Source organism: Oreochromis niloticus, linkage group LG8, assembly GCF_001858045.2.
Source record: "Oreochromis niloticus isolate F11D_XX linkage group LG8, O_niloticus_UMD_NMBU, whole genome shotgun sequence".
NCBI lineage: Eukaryota > Metazoa > Chordata > Actinopteri > Cichliformes > Cichlidae > Oreochromis > Oreochromis niloticus.
The window spans coordinates 5,775,324-5,793,924 of record NC_031973.2 but is presented as its reverse complement, the minus strand read 5'-3'; the positions used below and the strand labels follow the sequence as shown (position 1 = coordinate 5,793,924).

Below are 18,601 nucleotides of genomic sequence, written 5' to 3'. Positions count from 1 at the left end.
AGAAACCCTCAGAAATTTCAAACTGGGATATTATTTAGGGATATCAAAAGTTATGTAGCCCTTGGACCAGGCGTATCTTGTCCTAGGTCCAGCTATAATAAAACATAATGGCGTTGAAGAAATAAATGTTTTAGGAAATCAGATATTAAAAAATCAATTTGTGGATGTACAACATTGTAATTTGTAATATAAAGGTGAAAACACATATTAAACATATAAGCATTACTATCACTGGGAACAAGAAATATGGGAGAAAAGAACAAAAAAATGTGGCTAAATGTAAAAATGTAAATGTGCTATCTAAGTCTGATGGATTGTGGATTCTGTGAAGAAGATAATGTGTGAAACTTTTTTGTTTTGTTTTCTCAAACTAGTTTCTGTAGATGAAGATAACTTCTCAGTGCAGTAGAGCAATTTTGGGATGTGGTGGAGGGGAGAGATTTACATCACGGACGTGCAGCCGAGAACTCTGCAGGAACTGTTGATATGATGCGGTCATGTCAGTATTGACCAAAATATCTGAGGATTGTTTTCAGCAGCTTGTTCAACCTGTGCTACTTAGCAATAAGGCTGTTTTAAGGGGAAAATGCATATGTAAGTGTCCAGTGAGTGTATGATCTGTCTGCTCTGGGAATTATACCGTTTCCACGTGAAAAACTATATTCATTAGTAACCTTTCTTCTAATAAAGAACTACTATAAATGTGCAATTTGATAACAATGTCTTGTTCTATGAGTTATAGAAACTTAAATATAACTTCAAATCACGTGGACAGCAAAAAAATTTATTTATGAAAATATAAGCTGGAGAACAAGATGTTTAAATTTCAAAGGCAAATGAAAATCTTTATTTCAGATGTGGAAAATCTGTTTTAAAAAAAATCTGTAGAAATGCTGCGAGGGGATCCAAAGTTTCTCACAATGATGTAGTGTTTGATCTGGAACTCTTAATTATCATGACAGCTACAGTAACGACTTGTGCTTCTTGTTTTTTGATGAAAAGAAATAAATCTTGCTTAGAATCATAGGAAAGGTTAATTCAATGTGATAAAACAAATTACTTTTAGTGAAAAAAAAAGAGCAAAATGAAAATCAAAGCCATTAGAAAAATGGATTTAATGCCCTTTGATGTAAAGTTGTTACTGACAGAGCAGCACACAAAGGTGTAGTCTCATTCTTAGGGTGTTAACATCTCCATTTTTGGAGTAATTTTAATTTTTTTTAATGTAAACACCTCTTCTTTTAAAAAAAAGGAAAAAAAAAGAAGACATTTGCTAACGTATACATCATCTGGGATACTCTACCATCATTAAATGCATGTCAGAGAATTTTGCAACATGAAACACCAGCCTACTAACCACCTCATGCAGCTTAGTGGTTAACAAACTAGCTCCATTGGCCCAAATAATCGACATTTTTTTCTTCTTTTTTGCAAGAGACAAGACAAAATCCTTAAAATACAAAATATTTATTTTCGAAAATGTCTTTATAAGAGAAAAACAAAACGAGAAAAGGAAAAAAAAATCAAAAACCAAATCAAAACCATATAAATTGTTTGGTTGCTAGCATACCACACTAGTGCTAGGAACTAACAATGGAGAATTGTTCACCCGGGTTAACTCACAGACGCTCAGAGGCGATGATCTCCACCTCTACCCTGCGATCTCATTGCACCCAAACACTGAGGCAAACAGAAGCGCCGAAAACATGGCACTAGTGGTGAAATGGCATCCTGTCCGTTCTAGAAACTTATAATAGCAGGAGGGGCAGACGTGGCAACCATCTGATTTCCTTTTTTTTAAAAAAAAGAAAAAAAAAGGAAAACACAAAAACCAAAAACAAAGAAAGTGTTTAATACATATCTGAAATACAGAGGGGACTAACTGTTGGCATTGATATGGCGAGGAGGAGGGGGGGAAAAAAAGAGCTAGAGGGAGCTCTTGGGCTAAAAATCAGCACTCCAAGGAGCATCCCAACCTTCCAAAAAACTGAACAGTGTGCTTCTGAAAGATATGGAGTAGGAGAAAGCCTCGCAGAGCCCGAGGCCACAGAGGTCAAAGTTGCACCTTTGAGGTTGCAGTGGAGTCAGCTTTAAGGCTTGGCAGGCCGAACCTTACAGCAGATATAAACATATATATATTCTTAAACCTTTCCATCTTTTTTTTATTGTGGTTGTACAATATTCCCTGATGGCCTGATATGGCCGCTGAGTGTTATACAGAATCCTGAAGAGATATCAAAATTAAAAAGAATAAAAAGAAAAGGAAAAAAAGAAGTGATGAAATTGTCCGTGGAGGAGGGGTAGAGAGGGGGGAGGGTTTGATGGTGGGGGATCCTGTTTTGTTGCAGTTTGTGGGACTTCCTGTTGCTCTCCCTTGTCCCCTCTGAAAATGTTGCACACGCTGGTCAAACACACAGTTTCTCCATCTCACTGCTGCAGTGATCTGCTCTGAGGGGGTTTAAAAACAAACAAGAAAAATAGGTTTAGACGAGAGAAAGAAGACTGCACATATAACCGAATCCTTTAATTTTACTCACCTATGTCAGCTTCTTGGCTTTGTTGTAAAGCGAATCCACGACTTTGCTCATGTTCTGAATTGTTTCCAAAGCTGCTTCGTATGTTTTGTCCACTGGGGGTTCGTCAAATATGATCAAAACACCTTCACCTTGGTCGAGGATTCCTAAGGCGGCGTGCAAAAAAAAGTATTACAGCAGACTGCCGAGTATAGCTTTGTGAAATACTTTAAATTTAAAAAAAAAAATAAAAAAATGCAACAACACAATTACCGTGAAACTTTTTGTCCAGAATCATTTGTGATAATTTCCTCTCAACATCGCCCTAAAGAGATAAAGATGGGGAATTAAAAATGACCTGAGATACACAAGACTGAATGTTAGCTTAAAAAAATTTAAAAATAAAATAATAAATCCAAAATGCAGCAACACTTACCTTAGATAGTTTGATTAGACCTGATATGTGTTCTATCTGAAAACCGAAGGACACAAATTAAATACAGGTCTTAATTATACATTTTTCAGTTGTGATGAAGAACAAACAATAATATCAGTCTGTACTAGTATTAAGTAAAAGACACGTTGCAGTCACGCAGACTTCAGCTTCTATTGTTTGATAGAAATACGTAGTATAAACTGTATGATTAGCACAAGAGTTAAATCAAATAGAAAGGCTTTTAATGTAGCTGCCTCATCATGCTAATAGTCCACAGTGTGTCCGTGTCCCATTTCTAGATATTGCAGGGTTTCTCCAGGATCACTCAAACTGATATACTTTGGGAAATAAGGTGATGCATCTAAAATATATTCACGCAGTTATGCAGTGACTCTAGAGACAAAGACACCAGTATCTCCCAAAGTTTTCACCAAAATGAAAGTGTAATAAACCAAGCAGCAGGGGAAGGGGGAGCATTATTGCTTATAAAATCAAGCTTTCAGGCCAAAAGATGGTATCGCATTAACTCAGAAAAGCAGAGCGTGGCTTTCGTGGCTGCCAGTGCAACAAAGTCTGCTAGCGGCTGTATTTACAATGATCCCATGTTATGAGATGTTTTTTCCTCAAAGACACAAATACAACTTTACTTTTCAGCAAATGTCAAGTTTTAGGACCGATTGGTAAGTTTTCACATTTTGTATTACAGTGGTGGGTTTCCTATATACACCTGAGCCTTGCATGTCCTCACCTGCACTCTGGAAAATGGTTCAATGACTCGGATGAGGTTTTGTTCCAGCAGGTTGTCGTACAGCTTGGCCAGGTGAGTGTTGATGATGGGGTCGTCCCGCAGCTCTGCTCTGTACTCTGTGAGGGCCTGGAACATGCCAAACTCTAACTTAGGAAAACTTTAAATTGTCAAACAACAAGGCACAAAGATACACAACGTTAAAGTTTTAATCCTTCAAAATGAAAATCGAGGACCTAATGTTAACTTCTGAGTGTGCCACGTCACCCTCAGCTGACAAATGTGAGACCAAAGAGATCAAAATGACAAAATGTGTGTTTCCTTATCTTTACGTAAAGCCACGGGGCAAAATTTGATCATGCTAAAAGCATTCTTACCTTTTCAAAGTCTGCTAATGATCTGTTCTTGCTGGCCTGGGCTACACATTTCAATGCTTCTGTCTACAAATAATAAGATGAGAAAATAAAATATTAATATTTTTTTTAATAATGAAACACCCACACAAAACTAAGAAATATCTGGTAGTTACAGCGAAGGTCATTTTCCACTGAAACACACCAACACATTTATTTAAATTCAAATATTTATCAAAGATTTGATTAAAATTCTGCAGCACTCGCACAAAAACCGTGTGCTTCACCTAAATTACACATTTATTACACCTTTATTCACAAAGCAGCAGCTTTAGTGTGCAATCCACAACTGATATTTCTATTGTATTTAGTTCAAACAATGGTTTGCAGCATTTGTGATTCTTTCAGTGTTTGGATAAAAATCCAGTGACAGCTTGTACTTGCCTGTCTGCCTGTGTATCTGAGGCCCAGTTTACCGCTGATCAGGGCTTGTACCTCCTCTGGCCTAAAAGAGTCAAGTAATAAATACATACATTAGACTTTTGAAAAGAGTGTTTAGTATCACGTATTACTGTAAAACAGTACAAGTACTACTTACGAGTTGAGTACAATTTTGCACAGGAGCATGTATTTGAGTGCTGTGATGGCTCTGGGGCTGTCGATAGAGTCGTAACCCTCGAAGGCCTCAAAGAAGTAGGAGTAGGCCGTCTTCCAGTCTTTCTCCTCTGCTGCATGGATGATCCCTGCATCAGAGATGACAACAGCATGACAGTTACCATTTCAGACAAAAACAAAAACCCACAACAGTGAAGTATGTCATGCTTCAACAAAAACTTGCAGGGCTGAGGCTGCCATATGACTGCATGACTCCAAAGAGTATTAAAACCACCATGTGCTGAGCTTCTCTGGGTGTTGCCCGACACGGACAACTTAATCATAAAGCTGTAAAGTACAAAAGAAATGATCATGTTGAGTCATTTTTTCAGGTCATATTGTGTTGGGCAGCTAAGTCTAAGAATTTAGTCAGCCATCCTGTAATCAGGAGGTTAGCAGTATGATCCCAAGCACCTCAAGTCTGTATTTTGCCATGAAGACAAGACTGAATGTCAAAAACATCCCAGATGTGTCATGAGTATGTATGCAATCGTAAAAGGGCTGCATGAATGCAGCTTTTGGTGCAAACTGCTTTAAACTGTTTATAAGACTAGAAAAGCTCTACTGTATTAATCTACTCCGCCATTTATAGCCATGAATAAATATGATAAGATCTTGCCTCCAAGCTCTTCTGGCTTCAACATCAGAAACTGTGGTTTTCAGATACTCATAACCGTAACATTAGAGGCACTGGAGATCAAATCTAAAATTGTTATGCACCTGTCAAGAAAAGACCTGCTTTATGTTATTAAAACACAAAATAATTGTTAATAAGGGTAAAAATGATGGTGCAGCACCATCTACATCAACATTTTATTACTCTAAACCACTATAACATCATTCAACTTAACAAGGATAGAAAAATGTGCCTTTTTTGTAAATAAAGCTGAAACTGAGGAAAAGGAAAAAAGGCCAGAAAATTACCATTTACTATGAGATCCTATCAAACAATATTAAACTCTAGAAAAGGGCATCTTGTCAAAGATTTACGGTATGCCTGGCACTACTCAATGACTGAACCAAAAGAGGACAACATGGTAGACAACAGGGACTAATTTTTCCACATATTCAACTTATGCAATCGAATAACATAAAAGATTCTATCAATGACAATATTTGAATTTTTACATGGTAGTGTTACAGGAAAGGATGACTTAAAAAGCCAGATAACCGTGCTGATCTCACATCGTCAGAGCATCTGCTGACATCAGTCCAATGCAGTCCTTTCCCCTCCTCTGAACAACTAAGTTGTTCATTTTACTGTAAAAATGTGAAACTAACCCTTGCAACATTTTCCAAGTATCATCAGTGTTAAATCTGACACCTCTTTTTTCGCTAGTTATTGAGAGTGACTGTTTAGGCTCATTATTACTTTTTCTGAATCGGGTTTTTTTGCTAGTATCGGATCATTGCGTTTCTACTGAGCAGAGCATGGATGATGTACCTTCAGACAGAGGTATAATATTATGTAGTCTGTTCAGTTACCTTCTACACCTGAATGGATGAGCACACCATTCATTAGCTGTTATATCCATTTGCTTTATTAACCGTTTCAGCCCCATGCAAGAAATATTCAGCATCCTCTGAACAGTAAACAGCCGGTCAAGTGTGAACCTGGCCTTTACAATCCTGCATCTTGATGAATAAAAAAATGAAGGAAAAAAAAGTCTCCCCTTTTGTTAATTCGCCCAGACAGAAAGTTATTCCAGGTAAGACTTTGGTAACTCTTACCTGACTGCATGTCCAGAGCTGCCTGGAGCTTTGGAGGACAGTAAATGGCGTTGGCGGTGGTTCTGGCTGAAGTGAGGGCTGCACGGGCCTTGGGCAGGTTACTGAGGGCGTGGTATGTCTTACTTTCAAGCAGCTGCACCTCCACCAGAAGAGCTTTGTCATCCATCTTTTTCAGCTCCTGCAGCAGCTGGGAGCCTGAGGGTAAGAGGGCAAATCTGTGTTAATATCGTGTACACCAGCTGCTGCAATAACTTTGTTCAAAATTATGTAATTGCCTGGGGATGAATGCACAATTATAGTCCTGATATGTGCTTCTCAATTTCCTCCCATAACCCCTTATTTATGAAGTATGTTAGTGAAGCATTAACTTTTTAAATTTAGCACAAGAAGAATGAAAGATTTCTTGCCAAATATCTCTGTGGTAGAAGACAGACATTGCTATTCACCCAAAACATAAAAATGTTAAAAAGGATCTGTAAACACTCACCAAGAGCCAAGGCCTCCTGGTATCTTTTGGTGTCAAAATAGAGCGAGATCAGTCGTGCCTGAAAGAATGAGAAGCTGTTAGACGAGCTGAGAACAGCTGTGGCAGGAAGCAGTTATAAGAAACAACTAATGAGAGAATCGTACCCTTTATTAATTCCATCAGACTAATCTTAACTTCGACAGCATTTTGATGATGAAAACATCTGGTTGTAAGTGGTATCAGACTGTTTCTTGCAGGTATCATATCGAGCTCCGCACCAAGCATCAAGAAATCACACCATGAGCATTTTATTAGCTTTCCAATAATTGCTGTAAATTACAACTACAACTGTCATCCTCTTCAGGCAAAGGTAAAGGATTCATAGGTTTCCTGTTTTCATCCAGGTTCATCTCAGAGTCAGAGTGGTGGCATTGCACAACCAATCGCTCCATCATTATCTGTCTGAAATCACAGCGTCTCCCACTCCATGAGTCAGAATGCATTAAATCTGATCTCTCCCACAGCTGCTATTTATGTTTGGGGATATCGTATTTCTTTGTTTTCACTATCATTACTCATAAACTGTGTTCCATGTCAGCACTAAGTGAGGTCAGGTGGGAGGACAAATATATCAGCTAGCAATAACTTCATTTATGACAAATCCAATAACCATCTTTATACTCCTCTTCTATCAGAATGGCACAATTCATGTACTGCAATTTGTTGCTTTTACTGCTCTGGAGATCTTTACTATCAAACTTCCAAAATACAAAATAATCCCCCACTTAATCCAGTTATCTTTCCCCTTCCTTTTATAAAGTAGAAAGGCCACATCTGGTGTAAAAGTGATAGAGTTCAGGAAAAAGACTTCGTAGCACTGTTTTAACACTTTTCTGCTGTCATACATGGTTTGGACAAAGTATGTATGGGCTTACACATTTCAGGTTTTACCTGATGGCACCCACAAGCCTATGCTAGACATCTTTTTACCTCCAGAGCTTGTCGTAGGAAGGTCCTCTTCTCAGCCTTGGCCCATTCAATGCATTCAAGACACAGCTCCACCTCCTGCCCCGTTGCTGCTTCCATGTCAAGGAATAGATCTAACAGAGAGCGGACGAGCCGAGCCGCCTTTGCCTTACTGATGGACATCAGGAAAGGCCTCACAAATTTCAGGAGTCCACCAAGTTCTGTGGACAAAAACAAAAGAACTTATTCAAAACTAGGGGCAAAAACATTTATATGACAACATCTCTTAGTCTGAGCAGCGCCCTGCAACATGTTTAGTGAAAACTCATTTTGTTAACCCTGCAATGAGGGAAACTGAGTTTTTTGTTGCAAAAAGACGTATAACCTAAACAGATTGTGAACCTAACTTGCTCACTGGCAGGTTTTCTCTCTGATTGGCACCTCCTGCACCTAAAGCAGCTATAAGAGCTCTTATCAGATCAGCACAAGTTCACACTACAAATGCTGAAATCCCAGTGAGATATTCTTAATAGATCTAACCATTATCTGTATGGTTTATTTTTTTATATTCAGTTGATGTAACTTGAATTTCACCCCTGTCAGACTGCAAAATTATTATTATTTTTTTTTTTTAATCACATAGTTTGGTGAGACTCCAGCTTTGTTGTCTATTAAATTTTGACTGAGTGGACCAAGCTGATTAAAATTAGTCTTTTCTCCTGCCCTGTTTTGTAAGACAAATGTCACAGTCCACACTGACATGCATTTAGATTATTCGGTCCACTGGATTTTAACGGAGGCTCTGCTCGTTATTTCCTGACTGCTGTTACTTAAGCACACACTTACCGAGAAACTTAATCTATTTAAAGTCAATTGAACTAACTCAGATGAGCTTTTCTGGAAGCTGAACTTTTCTCATGTTAGAGTAAATCAATTCAGAGTTTAGGTCTAGACTCAGAGTTTATTGAAACTGTTTTCTGGAACAGGACCCAGGTTTTAGCCAAACATAAAAAGTACACAGAATGTCTTTGAACATTACCTGCAGCTTGTCCCGTCTTTGCCAGCAGCGTGCCCAGCTCCAGGATGCTTTGTTCTTTAACTCTAACCGCTTCCTCATCGTTCTCTTGAACATCTCTTCTCACTGATAAACAGAACAAGTTCACATGAGAAAAAAATATTAAAATATTAACTATGAGGTAAGTACATTTACAAACACGCATAGTGATCCACACTTTATTATAACAATACACAGTCCCATCTTGTGATTTGTCATGTGACATAAACAGTTTAACCAAAAATATTGAAATATTTTTCTTGGTTCTATAAAATCCTCGATAACCAAATCCTTTGAAATACTTTTGAAATGCCAAAGCTGTGCAGGACAAAACTGAGATATCTTAGTCCCATCACCATCTCCAAAATCCAACTAATTTACTAAAGAAAAAAAAATCCTGAGGAAACAGTCAATTTGTGGCTTAATAACTATGAAATGATTTTGCCCCTCTGAGCAGTTTCTGGGGAATTGAGCATTTAATCACTTTAGCACTGACACTAGAGCTATACAGGTGGAAAGAACATACGTTCCTTAGAGGTAAACAAGAGAAAAGGACATCTTGCCAGCTAGTAGGCTGGTGTGACAAGGCAGATTGGGGACAGCTATGCCTGTTGTGGGAAATGTAAGAACTCTTTACCACTACTCGTGTGTTTACACCATCATTTAGTTATTTATAGAGGTCCAGCTGATTATGAAACAGGTTATAGGTCCTCTCGCTTTATAAGGTAGCTGCTTTTCACTGTGTTGATGACAGGCTTTTGATAACAGGCTAATGTTAGCCTCAACACTATCTATGCTAACATGACAGTCTTTAGTTGGGTTAATGAGAACTGTGCTCAGTGTGACAGCTCCAACACACACACAGTGGAACTCATACACAATTCTGACAACCACCAACAGACACATTTCATGGCTAGGCCTAGAGTTAGCAATGGTGCTAACGAGCTAACATCCACCAGCTAGCAATTCCCGTTAGCCACCGTTCTACAGTGAGTCAGCACGGCACACCACCGGCTCCAGCTATTCAAAGCCACTAGCTACATGCTAACCCCGCCGCCTCACACTAACTGTAAAATCATTCATTACAGTAGTGAATGGGATGATATTCACCTCAAAACACCAGCCTAAGACTCACCTATTGAATGTAGGATGTCGATAGAGGCGTTGCGATCCGTGCTAATGAGAGACTGAGCTCTCTGAAACTCAACCACCGCTGCAGCCGCCATCTTCCTTATTCAAATGCTGCCTGAATGAAAAATACGTGCGGGGACTACGTTACCAAACGCCTGTGACGCCACTGTACATCTTGCATGTCGGGATTGAAAGGAATAATGGGAACTGTAGTCATCAAATTCCTTTGTTACGGTATTTAAAAATTAAAAAAATAAAAACTAGTTCTTATTTCTGCCCATGACAATTTTTTCCCCACAATAACTGAGAATCTTGGATCCATTTCGTCTTCACTTCTACCAGCCGTGAGAAATCTAAGTGTCACTTTTGATGACGTATTCAGTTTTTTAACTTTGGCTACAGTTTTTAGAGTTCTGTTTATTTTTCTATTTTATTTTCTATTCCATTTTAAAGTTCATTTTAAAAGGTGATCCCTTTCAGAGTGCTTCGTGGCTAGATGCCGCCCTAAGAACGATCATCCCTAGTGAACTGTGTTATTCTGATATCAGTTTGGGGGACAGAGTCTAAAAACTGATAAAACATTAAAGTGGTCTATTTGATGTGTTTCTCATGGATTAAAATCATGCAATTCTATTTTTATTTAGTGCAAAATTACCCCGGCGTAATATCCAGGTCTCTTTAGGTCCCTAAATGTGTGCTGATATTCAGTCTGTACTCTTGCTGAAGCGTATTCTAAGTGGAAAAACATATACAAATACCTTCCCTGCTAAACCACTGACACCACTGCAGGAAATAGCCCATCCAAAGAACATGCACTAGAAGTCTGGTCAGGTTTTTAACCAATGTGTGGCCCACAATGATAATAATGGTTATTTATCAAAAATAAATGAAATAATGTCTGCCCAAATTACAGCCTACACTATTAGACATTTTTGTAGAGGCTGCTGCGGGACTTCCCATAACCCACTGAGCTTCTCTTACTCACTCAACTACATGTCATTAAATTTACTGCATGTCAATAACTGTTGTCTTCTGTCTCTCATAGTTTGTGTTTTGTTCTTGTCTCTCAATGTTCTCCTTTTTCTCCTATCTTTTCCCTCACACCAAAACCAGCTGTGGCAGATGCTGCCTCTCCCTGAGCCTGGTTCTGCCAGAGGTCTCCTGTTAAAAAGGAAGTTCTTCCTTCCCACTGTTGCCAAATTGTGCTAACAGGGATTCATCATTGTTGGGGTTTGCACTCTAATGCTGATCTTTTCATTATCTTGCATTACAAAGCGGCGCGAGGTGACAAATTAAGCTGAATTCTATGGATACTAACTCTATTTTTCACAGTACACAGTACACAAAACCTACTTTCTGATTAAAAACTTTAGATTACATTGCCTCTTGAGAGTTTTGCATGATCTCACCCTCTCTACAAAAGTGCTTTATTGTTTTGTTTTTTTAAAGAATCTACTGCATTTTTTACTGTGTGTTTTTTAATGTTTGAGAGAGGCATGTGACACACAAAGCCTTAAATCTGCCTAGATTATTGCTGTGATCACTTCAGAAAAGACAATTATTTCCACACATGGAGAAAAGCTATGGTAATTTAATCTAATCAGTATAATATATCCTACAGTCCTACAACAAAATGATTAAGTATGTTAGATGCTGCTGGCCACATCCACACTCACCAAGCTTGATAAAGAAAACACTTGGCAGGATAATGTTTGCACTTTCGACTATAACTTGCAAAGCCTTTTCCCCCTCTGTATTTCTCTAACCATATTGTATTTGTCACAATATGACTGATTTCTGTTCAACATGCAGTGGAAATGGATAAATTTGCTTTCTTTTTCGTTTCTTTCTCTTTTTTTGTTATCTGATCATTTTAACGTTGTAAAGGTGTGCATTGGTCAGGTCTTTCTTGAGAAAGAGATTTTAATCTCAAAGGACTTACTGGTTATATAAAGGTTAAATAATGCATAAAAGTATAAAATCTACACAGTTACTTAACACTTTCTTTCTTTCTTATCTTTATGTATTTAAAAAAGAAACACTACTTTACCTCGGTTTGCACTTTGTTTTATACTTGAATATATATTTGTATTCATTTGACTCTGACTCTATAAGCTTTACAGAAGACTGGTTATGCAGATCAAGTGCATATGTACAAATGGCAAATATTTTATCTTTATCTAAAAATAAATAAAATAAGAATAAATCGATTTCAATATAAAGATTTGTAATAAATAAATACAATACAGTTGGGTTTCTACAGCAAGTTACTGTAAAAATAGCCCTTTGAAATATACAACACGGTATGGACATTAAAATCTGACAATCAGGCAGGCTGTACAATGGACCTATATTCACAACAGCCTTGCAAACCCGGGGCTATGCTCACATCATAAGTAGGCGGAGAGGTACTTCCAGATGAGTGCTGTTGCTTTGGTTATGCAGGTGCTATAGGGTGCCACGAGAAAAACATGCTAAGAGTTCATCGGGTTCATTTTCAGCACCTGCTGTGTGTGTGTGAGTGTGTGGCTACAGGCGGAGTGGTTTTCCAGCAGAAACAACACCGCGCACAGAGCGCAGAGCGGCGCCCCACCACCGCCTTTGCGTCAACCATCCTCACACAGTCAGTGACACAACACAACATCAGCCCTCGCAGCATCCGCATCTCACGGCCAAGAGGACCAGGAGCAAGCACATCTTCATCCAAGCATCCATTCCACAACTGCCTGCCGTCGTCTGCGCACCGCCGACAGCAGGCGCGTGTTTATGCGCTGCTTGATACACAACTATATATTTTTAAACTCAGCTCGGATTACGTTCTTTGTTGCATTCATATCGTGCGAGATGGTTTCGTGTTTTAATCGCGCCTCATAGGGAAGAAGAGACTCGATACACGGAGCATCGCCTCGATATCGCAGTTATTTCCACACTGAGCTGGAGATTTGGTAAGTTTGTTTCGATTCTGGGGGACTGTTTTTTGTTTTTTTGTTTTTCGTTTTCTAGCTGAAAGCCAGGCATTTTTTTTTTTTTTTTACTTTTTGTGGATTCATTTTATGTGTAAACAATGCGCAGCGATATCTAATTAAGACAATATGATTATAAATGGAAAGTAAAGGGTTGTGAAGGTGAAGACAGACAAATGCATCGACGCATTGTTACACTTTCGGGGACGGGGGAGGTTTAAAAGATGAGGATTTAATTCATTTTTAAAGCCACCGCCTATCACAACCAGCGTTCTCGTTTCGACGCAGACGCTCAGTTTCAGCACCACGGAGAGCAACCGATGCACACGGCGAACAGGCCAATAAATCCTTTCATTTCACTCCAGCGGAGGCACATTCGCCTGATGCTTCGGTATCTCTCTCGCAACAAACAACGGAGCCACGAGGCTGATAATAGCTGATAACAGGGGCGCTGGAATGATGGATCGAACAGCTTGCATCCTGCGCAAGAGAGCGAGGTCGATCCACCGACTGCCTCTCGTGTTCAAAGGTGCTGCAGTGAGCAACGTCCAAATAAAAAATGCGAACATCCCTTCACGTCTTTGTTCGTCTAATTCTAACGGACATCACTGTCGTGACATTGGGGTTTGTTTGTTTGTTTGGGGTTTTTTTTTTTTTTTTTTTTACGCTGATCAAACGCGACCTTCACCTGTTATTACGGTGTTTACGTTCCGGTCTTCCATTTTAGCGAGAAGGGTGGCGCGTGCTTCACTCTCATCGCCACTGACCGTAAAATATAGCTCTCCCGTTATAAAATATTTACGACACATGATTCCATTTGAATCACACGTGCATAACTCTGCATGCTCTATAATCTACTGCACATAAGAATCAGCTAAAGCGCCGTTTTCACACTCAAACGTTTATAAGGTGATTATTGTGCTGATCATTTGCAGCAGCGGGGGTCTATACCGTTTTATTAATGAGCCTAAGCTATAGGCTGATCCATTCCACCACTTACTGAGTGGGATCAATACTGCTAATAAGCCTGATTGTCGGATAAAGCACTCAGACAAGAGTGCATGAAAACATTGTGGAACAGATATCTGTGATATTATCTGATGTAAGGTGAATGATGGTTCTGTTATCTGATGGAAAAGAAAAATGTTTTCTTCTATTTAAAAAAATCACTGATAATCTAAACGGGAGTGATCTTTTACTAATTATGTTTCTGATTATTGATCTTTTCTGCTTCCAGCAGCAGTGGCCATCCTGAGACGCTGACAGGGAGCTGAAATAGAACAGTCAAGGTGGTTCTAATCCCCTCAGAGAGCTCGTTACAGGACAATCCCCTCCAGCGCTTTAGATGCCCAGCAGCAGCCTGTAGCCTGGGACTCTCAGCTCCGAGAAACATCCAGGCTTTGAGACCCTCAGGATCCTCCCCACCCCACCCCTTCCAAACCTCTTCTGAACCAGTGCGGCTAAAGCCCCTGGAAGCCTCCCTGCAGTCACCATGGGAACCGTGCTATCTTTGTCACCTAGCTACAGAAAGTCGGCTCTGTTTGAAGATGGACCAGCCACCGTGGGCCACTACACAGCTGTCCAGAACAGCAAGAACGCCAAAGACAAGAACCTGAAGCGCCACTCGCTCATCAACGTGCTCCCCTGGAAGCGGATCGTAGCGGTGTCAGCTAAGAAGAAAGGCTCCAAGAAGGTGCAGCCCAACGGCACCTATCAGAACAACGTTACCCACCTGAACAACGAGAACCTGAAGAAGTCGCAGTCATGCGCCAACCTGTCCACCTTCACCCAGGATCAGAGCACTCCAGCTCTCACCAAGAACTCCAACACAACGACATCGTCTGTCAAGAAGGCCCCCCTGACAAACTCCAATGTAGCCCCTGGCACCCCTAAGAGAGTGATCGTCCAGGCCTCCACCAGTGAGCTGCTGCGCTGCCTTGGGGACTTTCTGTGCCGACGTTGTTACCGGCTGAAGCACCTGTCACCCACTGACCCAGTGCTGTGGCTGCGCAGTGTTGACCGCTCCCTGCTGCTCCAGGGTTGGCAGGACCAGGGATTCATCACCCCCGCCAATGTGGTCTTTGTCTACATGCTGTGCCGCGATGTGGTCTCCTCTGAAGTGGCCACGGAGCACGAGCTGCAAGCCGTGCTGCTCACCTGCCTCTACCTGTCTTACTCCTACATGGGCAATGAAATCTCTTACCCGCTCAAGCCCTTCTTGGTTGAGAGCTCCAAGGAGACCTTCTGGGACCGCTGCCTGTCCATTATCAACCTGATGAGCGCCAAGATGCTGCAGATCAACTCCGACCCGCACTACTTCACTCAAGTGTTCGCCGACCTGAAGAACGAGAGCCAGAAGGAGGAGGAGAGGAGCCGCCTGCTCATCGGCCTGGACCGGTGAGGGGATGCTTGGGGGTGGGGTTGGGGCGGGGGAGCAAAGAGGTGTGGGGAGGTGGGGGCAACCTCCAGTCTGGGATTTAGAATATTTGTGATGCTTTTTATTTATAATCGTCCAAACTGCTGAGAAACTAGACTGATTCGGAAGTGTTTGACATTCACACCAACTTTGCATCTAGCAGGACTGATTGATGGAAGGAGGGGGGTCGGGGGATTGATAGGGGTCGTGTTTATCTCATATGTTTTTGTGTTTGAGGTCACAAAGGTCACCAAAAAAATGGGGCTTAGGGTTTTAAAAAAAACTATTTCCAAACCAGCAAAGGATGGATTGTGAATACACCCAAGAATGAAAGCTTCTTCTTCTTCTTTTTTTTGACAGTTATACGTAAACAAAGAAATGCCAGACTTGGGTAAATCCTTTGCTAACATGCAGATATGTTATATCTATATAAAATACTGAAAATCTTAAAAAAAAGGAAAAAACTTGTTTTGAAAAGGAAGCTTACATCTACAGCAATGAATGTGGACAGGACTGAGGCTGCAGCAGTGACCTTCTGACTGTTTGACGATGTGATGTGCACTGCCTACTTACTGCAGGAGGGTGAGGGCCATTGCCTGACTGGCTTTCTTCACGGATGAGCAGGCACCCCCGGCTGCAAACCCTGCCTCTCTGGAATGCCAACACCCACGTCCTCTCCATTAAAACAGATACGACTGGACATTTTTGTATGCATATCTGGCCATCTAAGGAAAGGACAGCGGGGGCCATCAGTGCTGGATCCATATTTTCGTGGGTTTCTGTTTACGGCTCTGCAGCGACCTGATGGGCAATAAGCACTGCATTGTGGGACTTTTGATATAAAAAAAAAAGAAAAAAGAAAAGACAACAGCCAGTGGACATGTGGCCAGTCACAAGTGGTCATGTTGTGTGTGTTCAGAAAGACCTACTTTATTTTCATCTAGAAAAAAATAAAGCAAGTTAATGGATGTTTTACTCCGAGGCTTGCACCTGTGGAGGCTTATTTATTGCTTTTCTGGAACAAGTTTTCTTTGATTTTTTTTCCTTTTTTCTTTTTTTACTTAGAAAAATGTAACATTTTTGCATGTGTGCCATGCAACTTTACAGAGTCTCCAGGAGGGCAGGAGCAGTTCTTCTTTTTACTTGATTTGTAAACCAACTGCATCTGCGTTAGAGAATGCTGTGAACAAAGTGACACTAGTTTATTTAGCTATGCTTGCTAAAATAGGCTATTTGTTTACCAGGGAAATTCTTTTTTGTACTTTTTGTCGTTATAGGTTGTGTTGCAACCATTTTTGGAATGACGTTTGAGTTTTTGTGCTTCTGATTCAGCATAGAAAATGTTAAAACAGTGCCATATCTTTGATGAAAATCCCACAAGTCTGAGAAAACTCTGTGCTGGTTGACCAGCTGTTGAATGAAGGGTGGATTTTCATCACACACTAATATACGGATACCTAATTTATTGCCACTTATGTATTATTTAGGCACATTGTATGTAAATGAGAGACTGCGATGAGAGACTTTAAGGAAAGGACACGAAGAAGAGGGGAAGGGGGCTTGGTGGTTAAAGCCGGTGTGCTTATCTTTGGTGGGAATGAAGATTGATCTGGTTTATGCTAATGAATGTTGCAGGGATTTATCAGTGGATATCTAATTTTTAAAAAAAGCCGTTAGATCAAAACCATGCTTAAATCTGACCATCACTAAGGTGGCATCCCGAAGGACACCTTGACTCACACTGAGCTGTTAGTTATGAGAATCACCCCGAGAATATCTTTTGTCCTGCGACACTGACTTGAATCGGGAGCTATCCCAACCTGCTGTCCCCCACATATCAGTAACAGAAAGCACAAACCATTTTTACAGTGGAATAAATCAATTAAACCGCAATGACTCCTGCATCTCGACTGCAGTAAAGCACAGCTCACCCTTTAGGATAATCCATCAGCATCGCCTCTGATGAGAGAGATGAGGCAAGCTGCAGAAGAATAATCACAGTTTTAATCAGAAGCTACAAAGACATGGAATAACCAAACAGAAAGCATGCAGAATACCTGAACTATTCCTCATTCTTTAACCTAATGACTTCAATTACTACATAAGCTACAGTATTTGGTTTTATAAGCTCCATGTTTGGTGTCTTAAGAGAAATTGTGTGAACTTCTTTAGCTTGCAGTATTCTGAAAATCTGTCTAAAAAGCTGGCAGTGCCAACAGAAAGCTCTCGTCATGTTCCCACAGAATGAAAGCCTCCCCCCATCCTCTCTCTCTCTCTCATCACCGCTGTGTTTGTGCGAATCAGAGAAAATGAGGAGCTCAGGCAGTCACGACCTGTGGCTTTTTCTGCTGTGGATGTGGAGTCACACACTGGCTGAGAAGACAGTTCATTTAGAGGGATTTGCTCTGGCACAATAGGGGGACACGCACTTTGGATGGGCTTCTGCTCTAGCAGAAAAAAGCAGGGCATTTGGGATTCAGGGCCTCAAAACAGACACCCCTCCCGAATCTTTTTCTCTTTCTCTCTCTGTCCACATGCCCACTTGAAATGTGCCATGTTTTTTCACTTGCATCATTAAGTAGTTGTTTGAAAAAATACTTTCAAAAGCTTATAAAATATGAAAAAAAACCTCAAGTGATAGTTAACGATTTCTGTCAAGTTCTTTTCTGTATCTCGTTGGGTACTTTGTAGATAAAAAAAGGTAATTAAAATCAAAAAAGTCAAAGGCTGCACGTGTGAGTGAATGAAAAGAGGTGTGCGTGTGCGCGCGCTCTTGTGTGTGAATGACAGCGTTTTAACTGTACAGAAGAATGTGTGACATGTTGTTTTTCTCCAGCCACACTGATACTAGGACTCGGTTTTTCCCATGATGGGCTGAGGGAGGGGCGTTGATGCTATTCAGTAAAAAAAAAATCTTTTTTTTCTGACAAAGACAAAAAAGCTGTTGCTGTAACTGAAACTTTTTTTTTTTAGTTGGTTTCTGCTTATTTTAATTTATTTTTGTACTGTGATGGAAAAAAATAAAATGCACTGATCGTTCAAGGCCGTCGTTTGTCTTTTTGTGCCTCCAGCGGCGGATTAATGTGTGTGAAATCTGATATTAGCATCTTTTTTCTTAGGGAAAGAGCTTTATTAGGTTTGTGTGTATTTATCCCTGGAAGCAGCCCAGTAAA

The 18,601-nt window shown here is 40.3% G+C and overlaps 2 protein-coding genes across 6 annotated transcripts; one reads left to right on the top strand and one right to left on the bottom strand.

The window, feature by feature from the left end:
• Positions 1 to 1,060: 1,060 nt before the first annotated feature.
• Positions 1,061 to 10,206, bottom strand: psmd11b (proteasome 26S subunit, non-ATPase 11b). 2 transcript variants are annotated; one of them, XM_003448661.5, is made up of 13 exons: positions 10,054 to 10,206; positions 8,904 to 9,005; positions 7,889 to 8,085; positions 6,920 to 6,977; positions 6,433 to 6,627; positions 4,646 to 4,790; positions 4,492 to 4,552; positions 4,072 to 4,134; positions 3,698 to 3,823; positions 2,950 to 2,985; positions 2,787 to 2,838; positions 2,538 to 2,680; positions 1,061 to 2,448 (listed from the first exon to the last, which is right to left on the bottom strand). In XM_003448661.5, the coding sequence occupies exons 1-12, from the start codon at positions 10,142 to 10,144 to the stop codon at positions 2,538 to 2,540; spliced, it is 1,269 nt and encodes a 422-aa protein (XP_003448709.1). In that variant the 5' UTR covers positions 10,145 to 10,206; the 3' UTR covers positions 1,061 to 2,448. The 2 variants fall into 2 exon arrangements, with proteins under 2 accessions (XP_003448709.1, XP_005453836.1); XM_005453779.4 differs by having other exon boundaries at positions 1,061 to 2,443.
• Positions 10,207 to 12,577: 2,371 nt separating this feature from the next.
• cdk5r1b (cyclin dependent kinase 5, regulatory subunit 1b (p35)) lies at positions 12,578 to 18,310 on the top strand. 4 transcript variants are annotated; one of them, XM_005453776.4, is made up of 3 exons: positions 12,578 to 12,994; positions 14,253 to 15,409; positions 16,007 to 16,144. In XM_005453776.4, the coding sequence occupies exons 2-3, from the start codon at positions 14,505 to 14,507 to the stop codon at positions 16,026 to 16,028; spliced, it is 927 nt and encodes a 308-aa protein (XP_005453833.1). In that variant the 5' UTR covers positions 12,578 to 12,994; positions 14,253 to 14,504; the 3' UTR covers positions 16,029 to 16,144. The 4 variants fall into 4 exon arrangements, with proteins under 4 accessions (XP_005453833.1, XP_005453832.1, XP_005453835.1 ...); XM_005453775.4 differs by having other exon boundaries at positions 12,579 to 12,994; positions 14,250 to 15,409; positions 16,007 to 18,310; XM_005453777.4 differs by lacking the exon at positions 12,578 to 12,994 and adding an exon at positions 13,340 to 13,541.
• Positions 18,311 to 18,601: the final 291 nt, after the last annotated feature.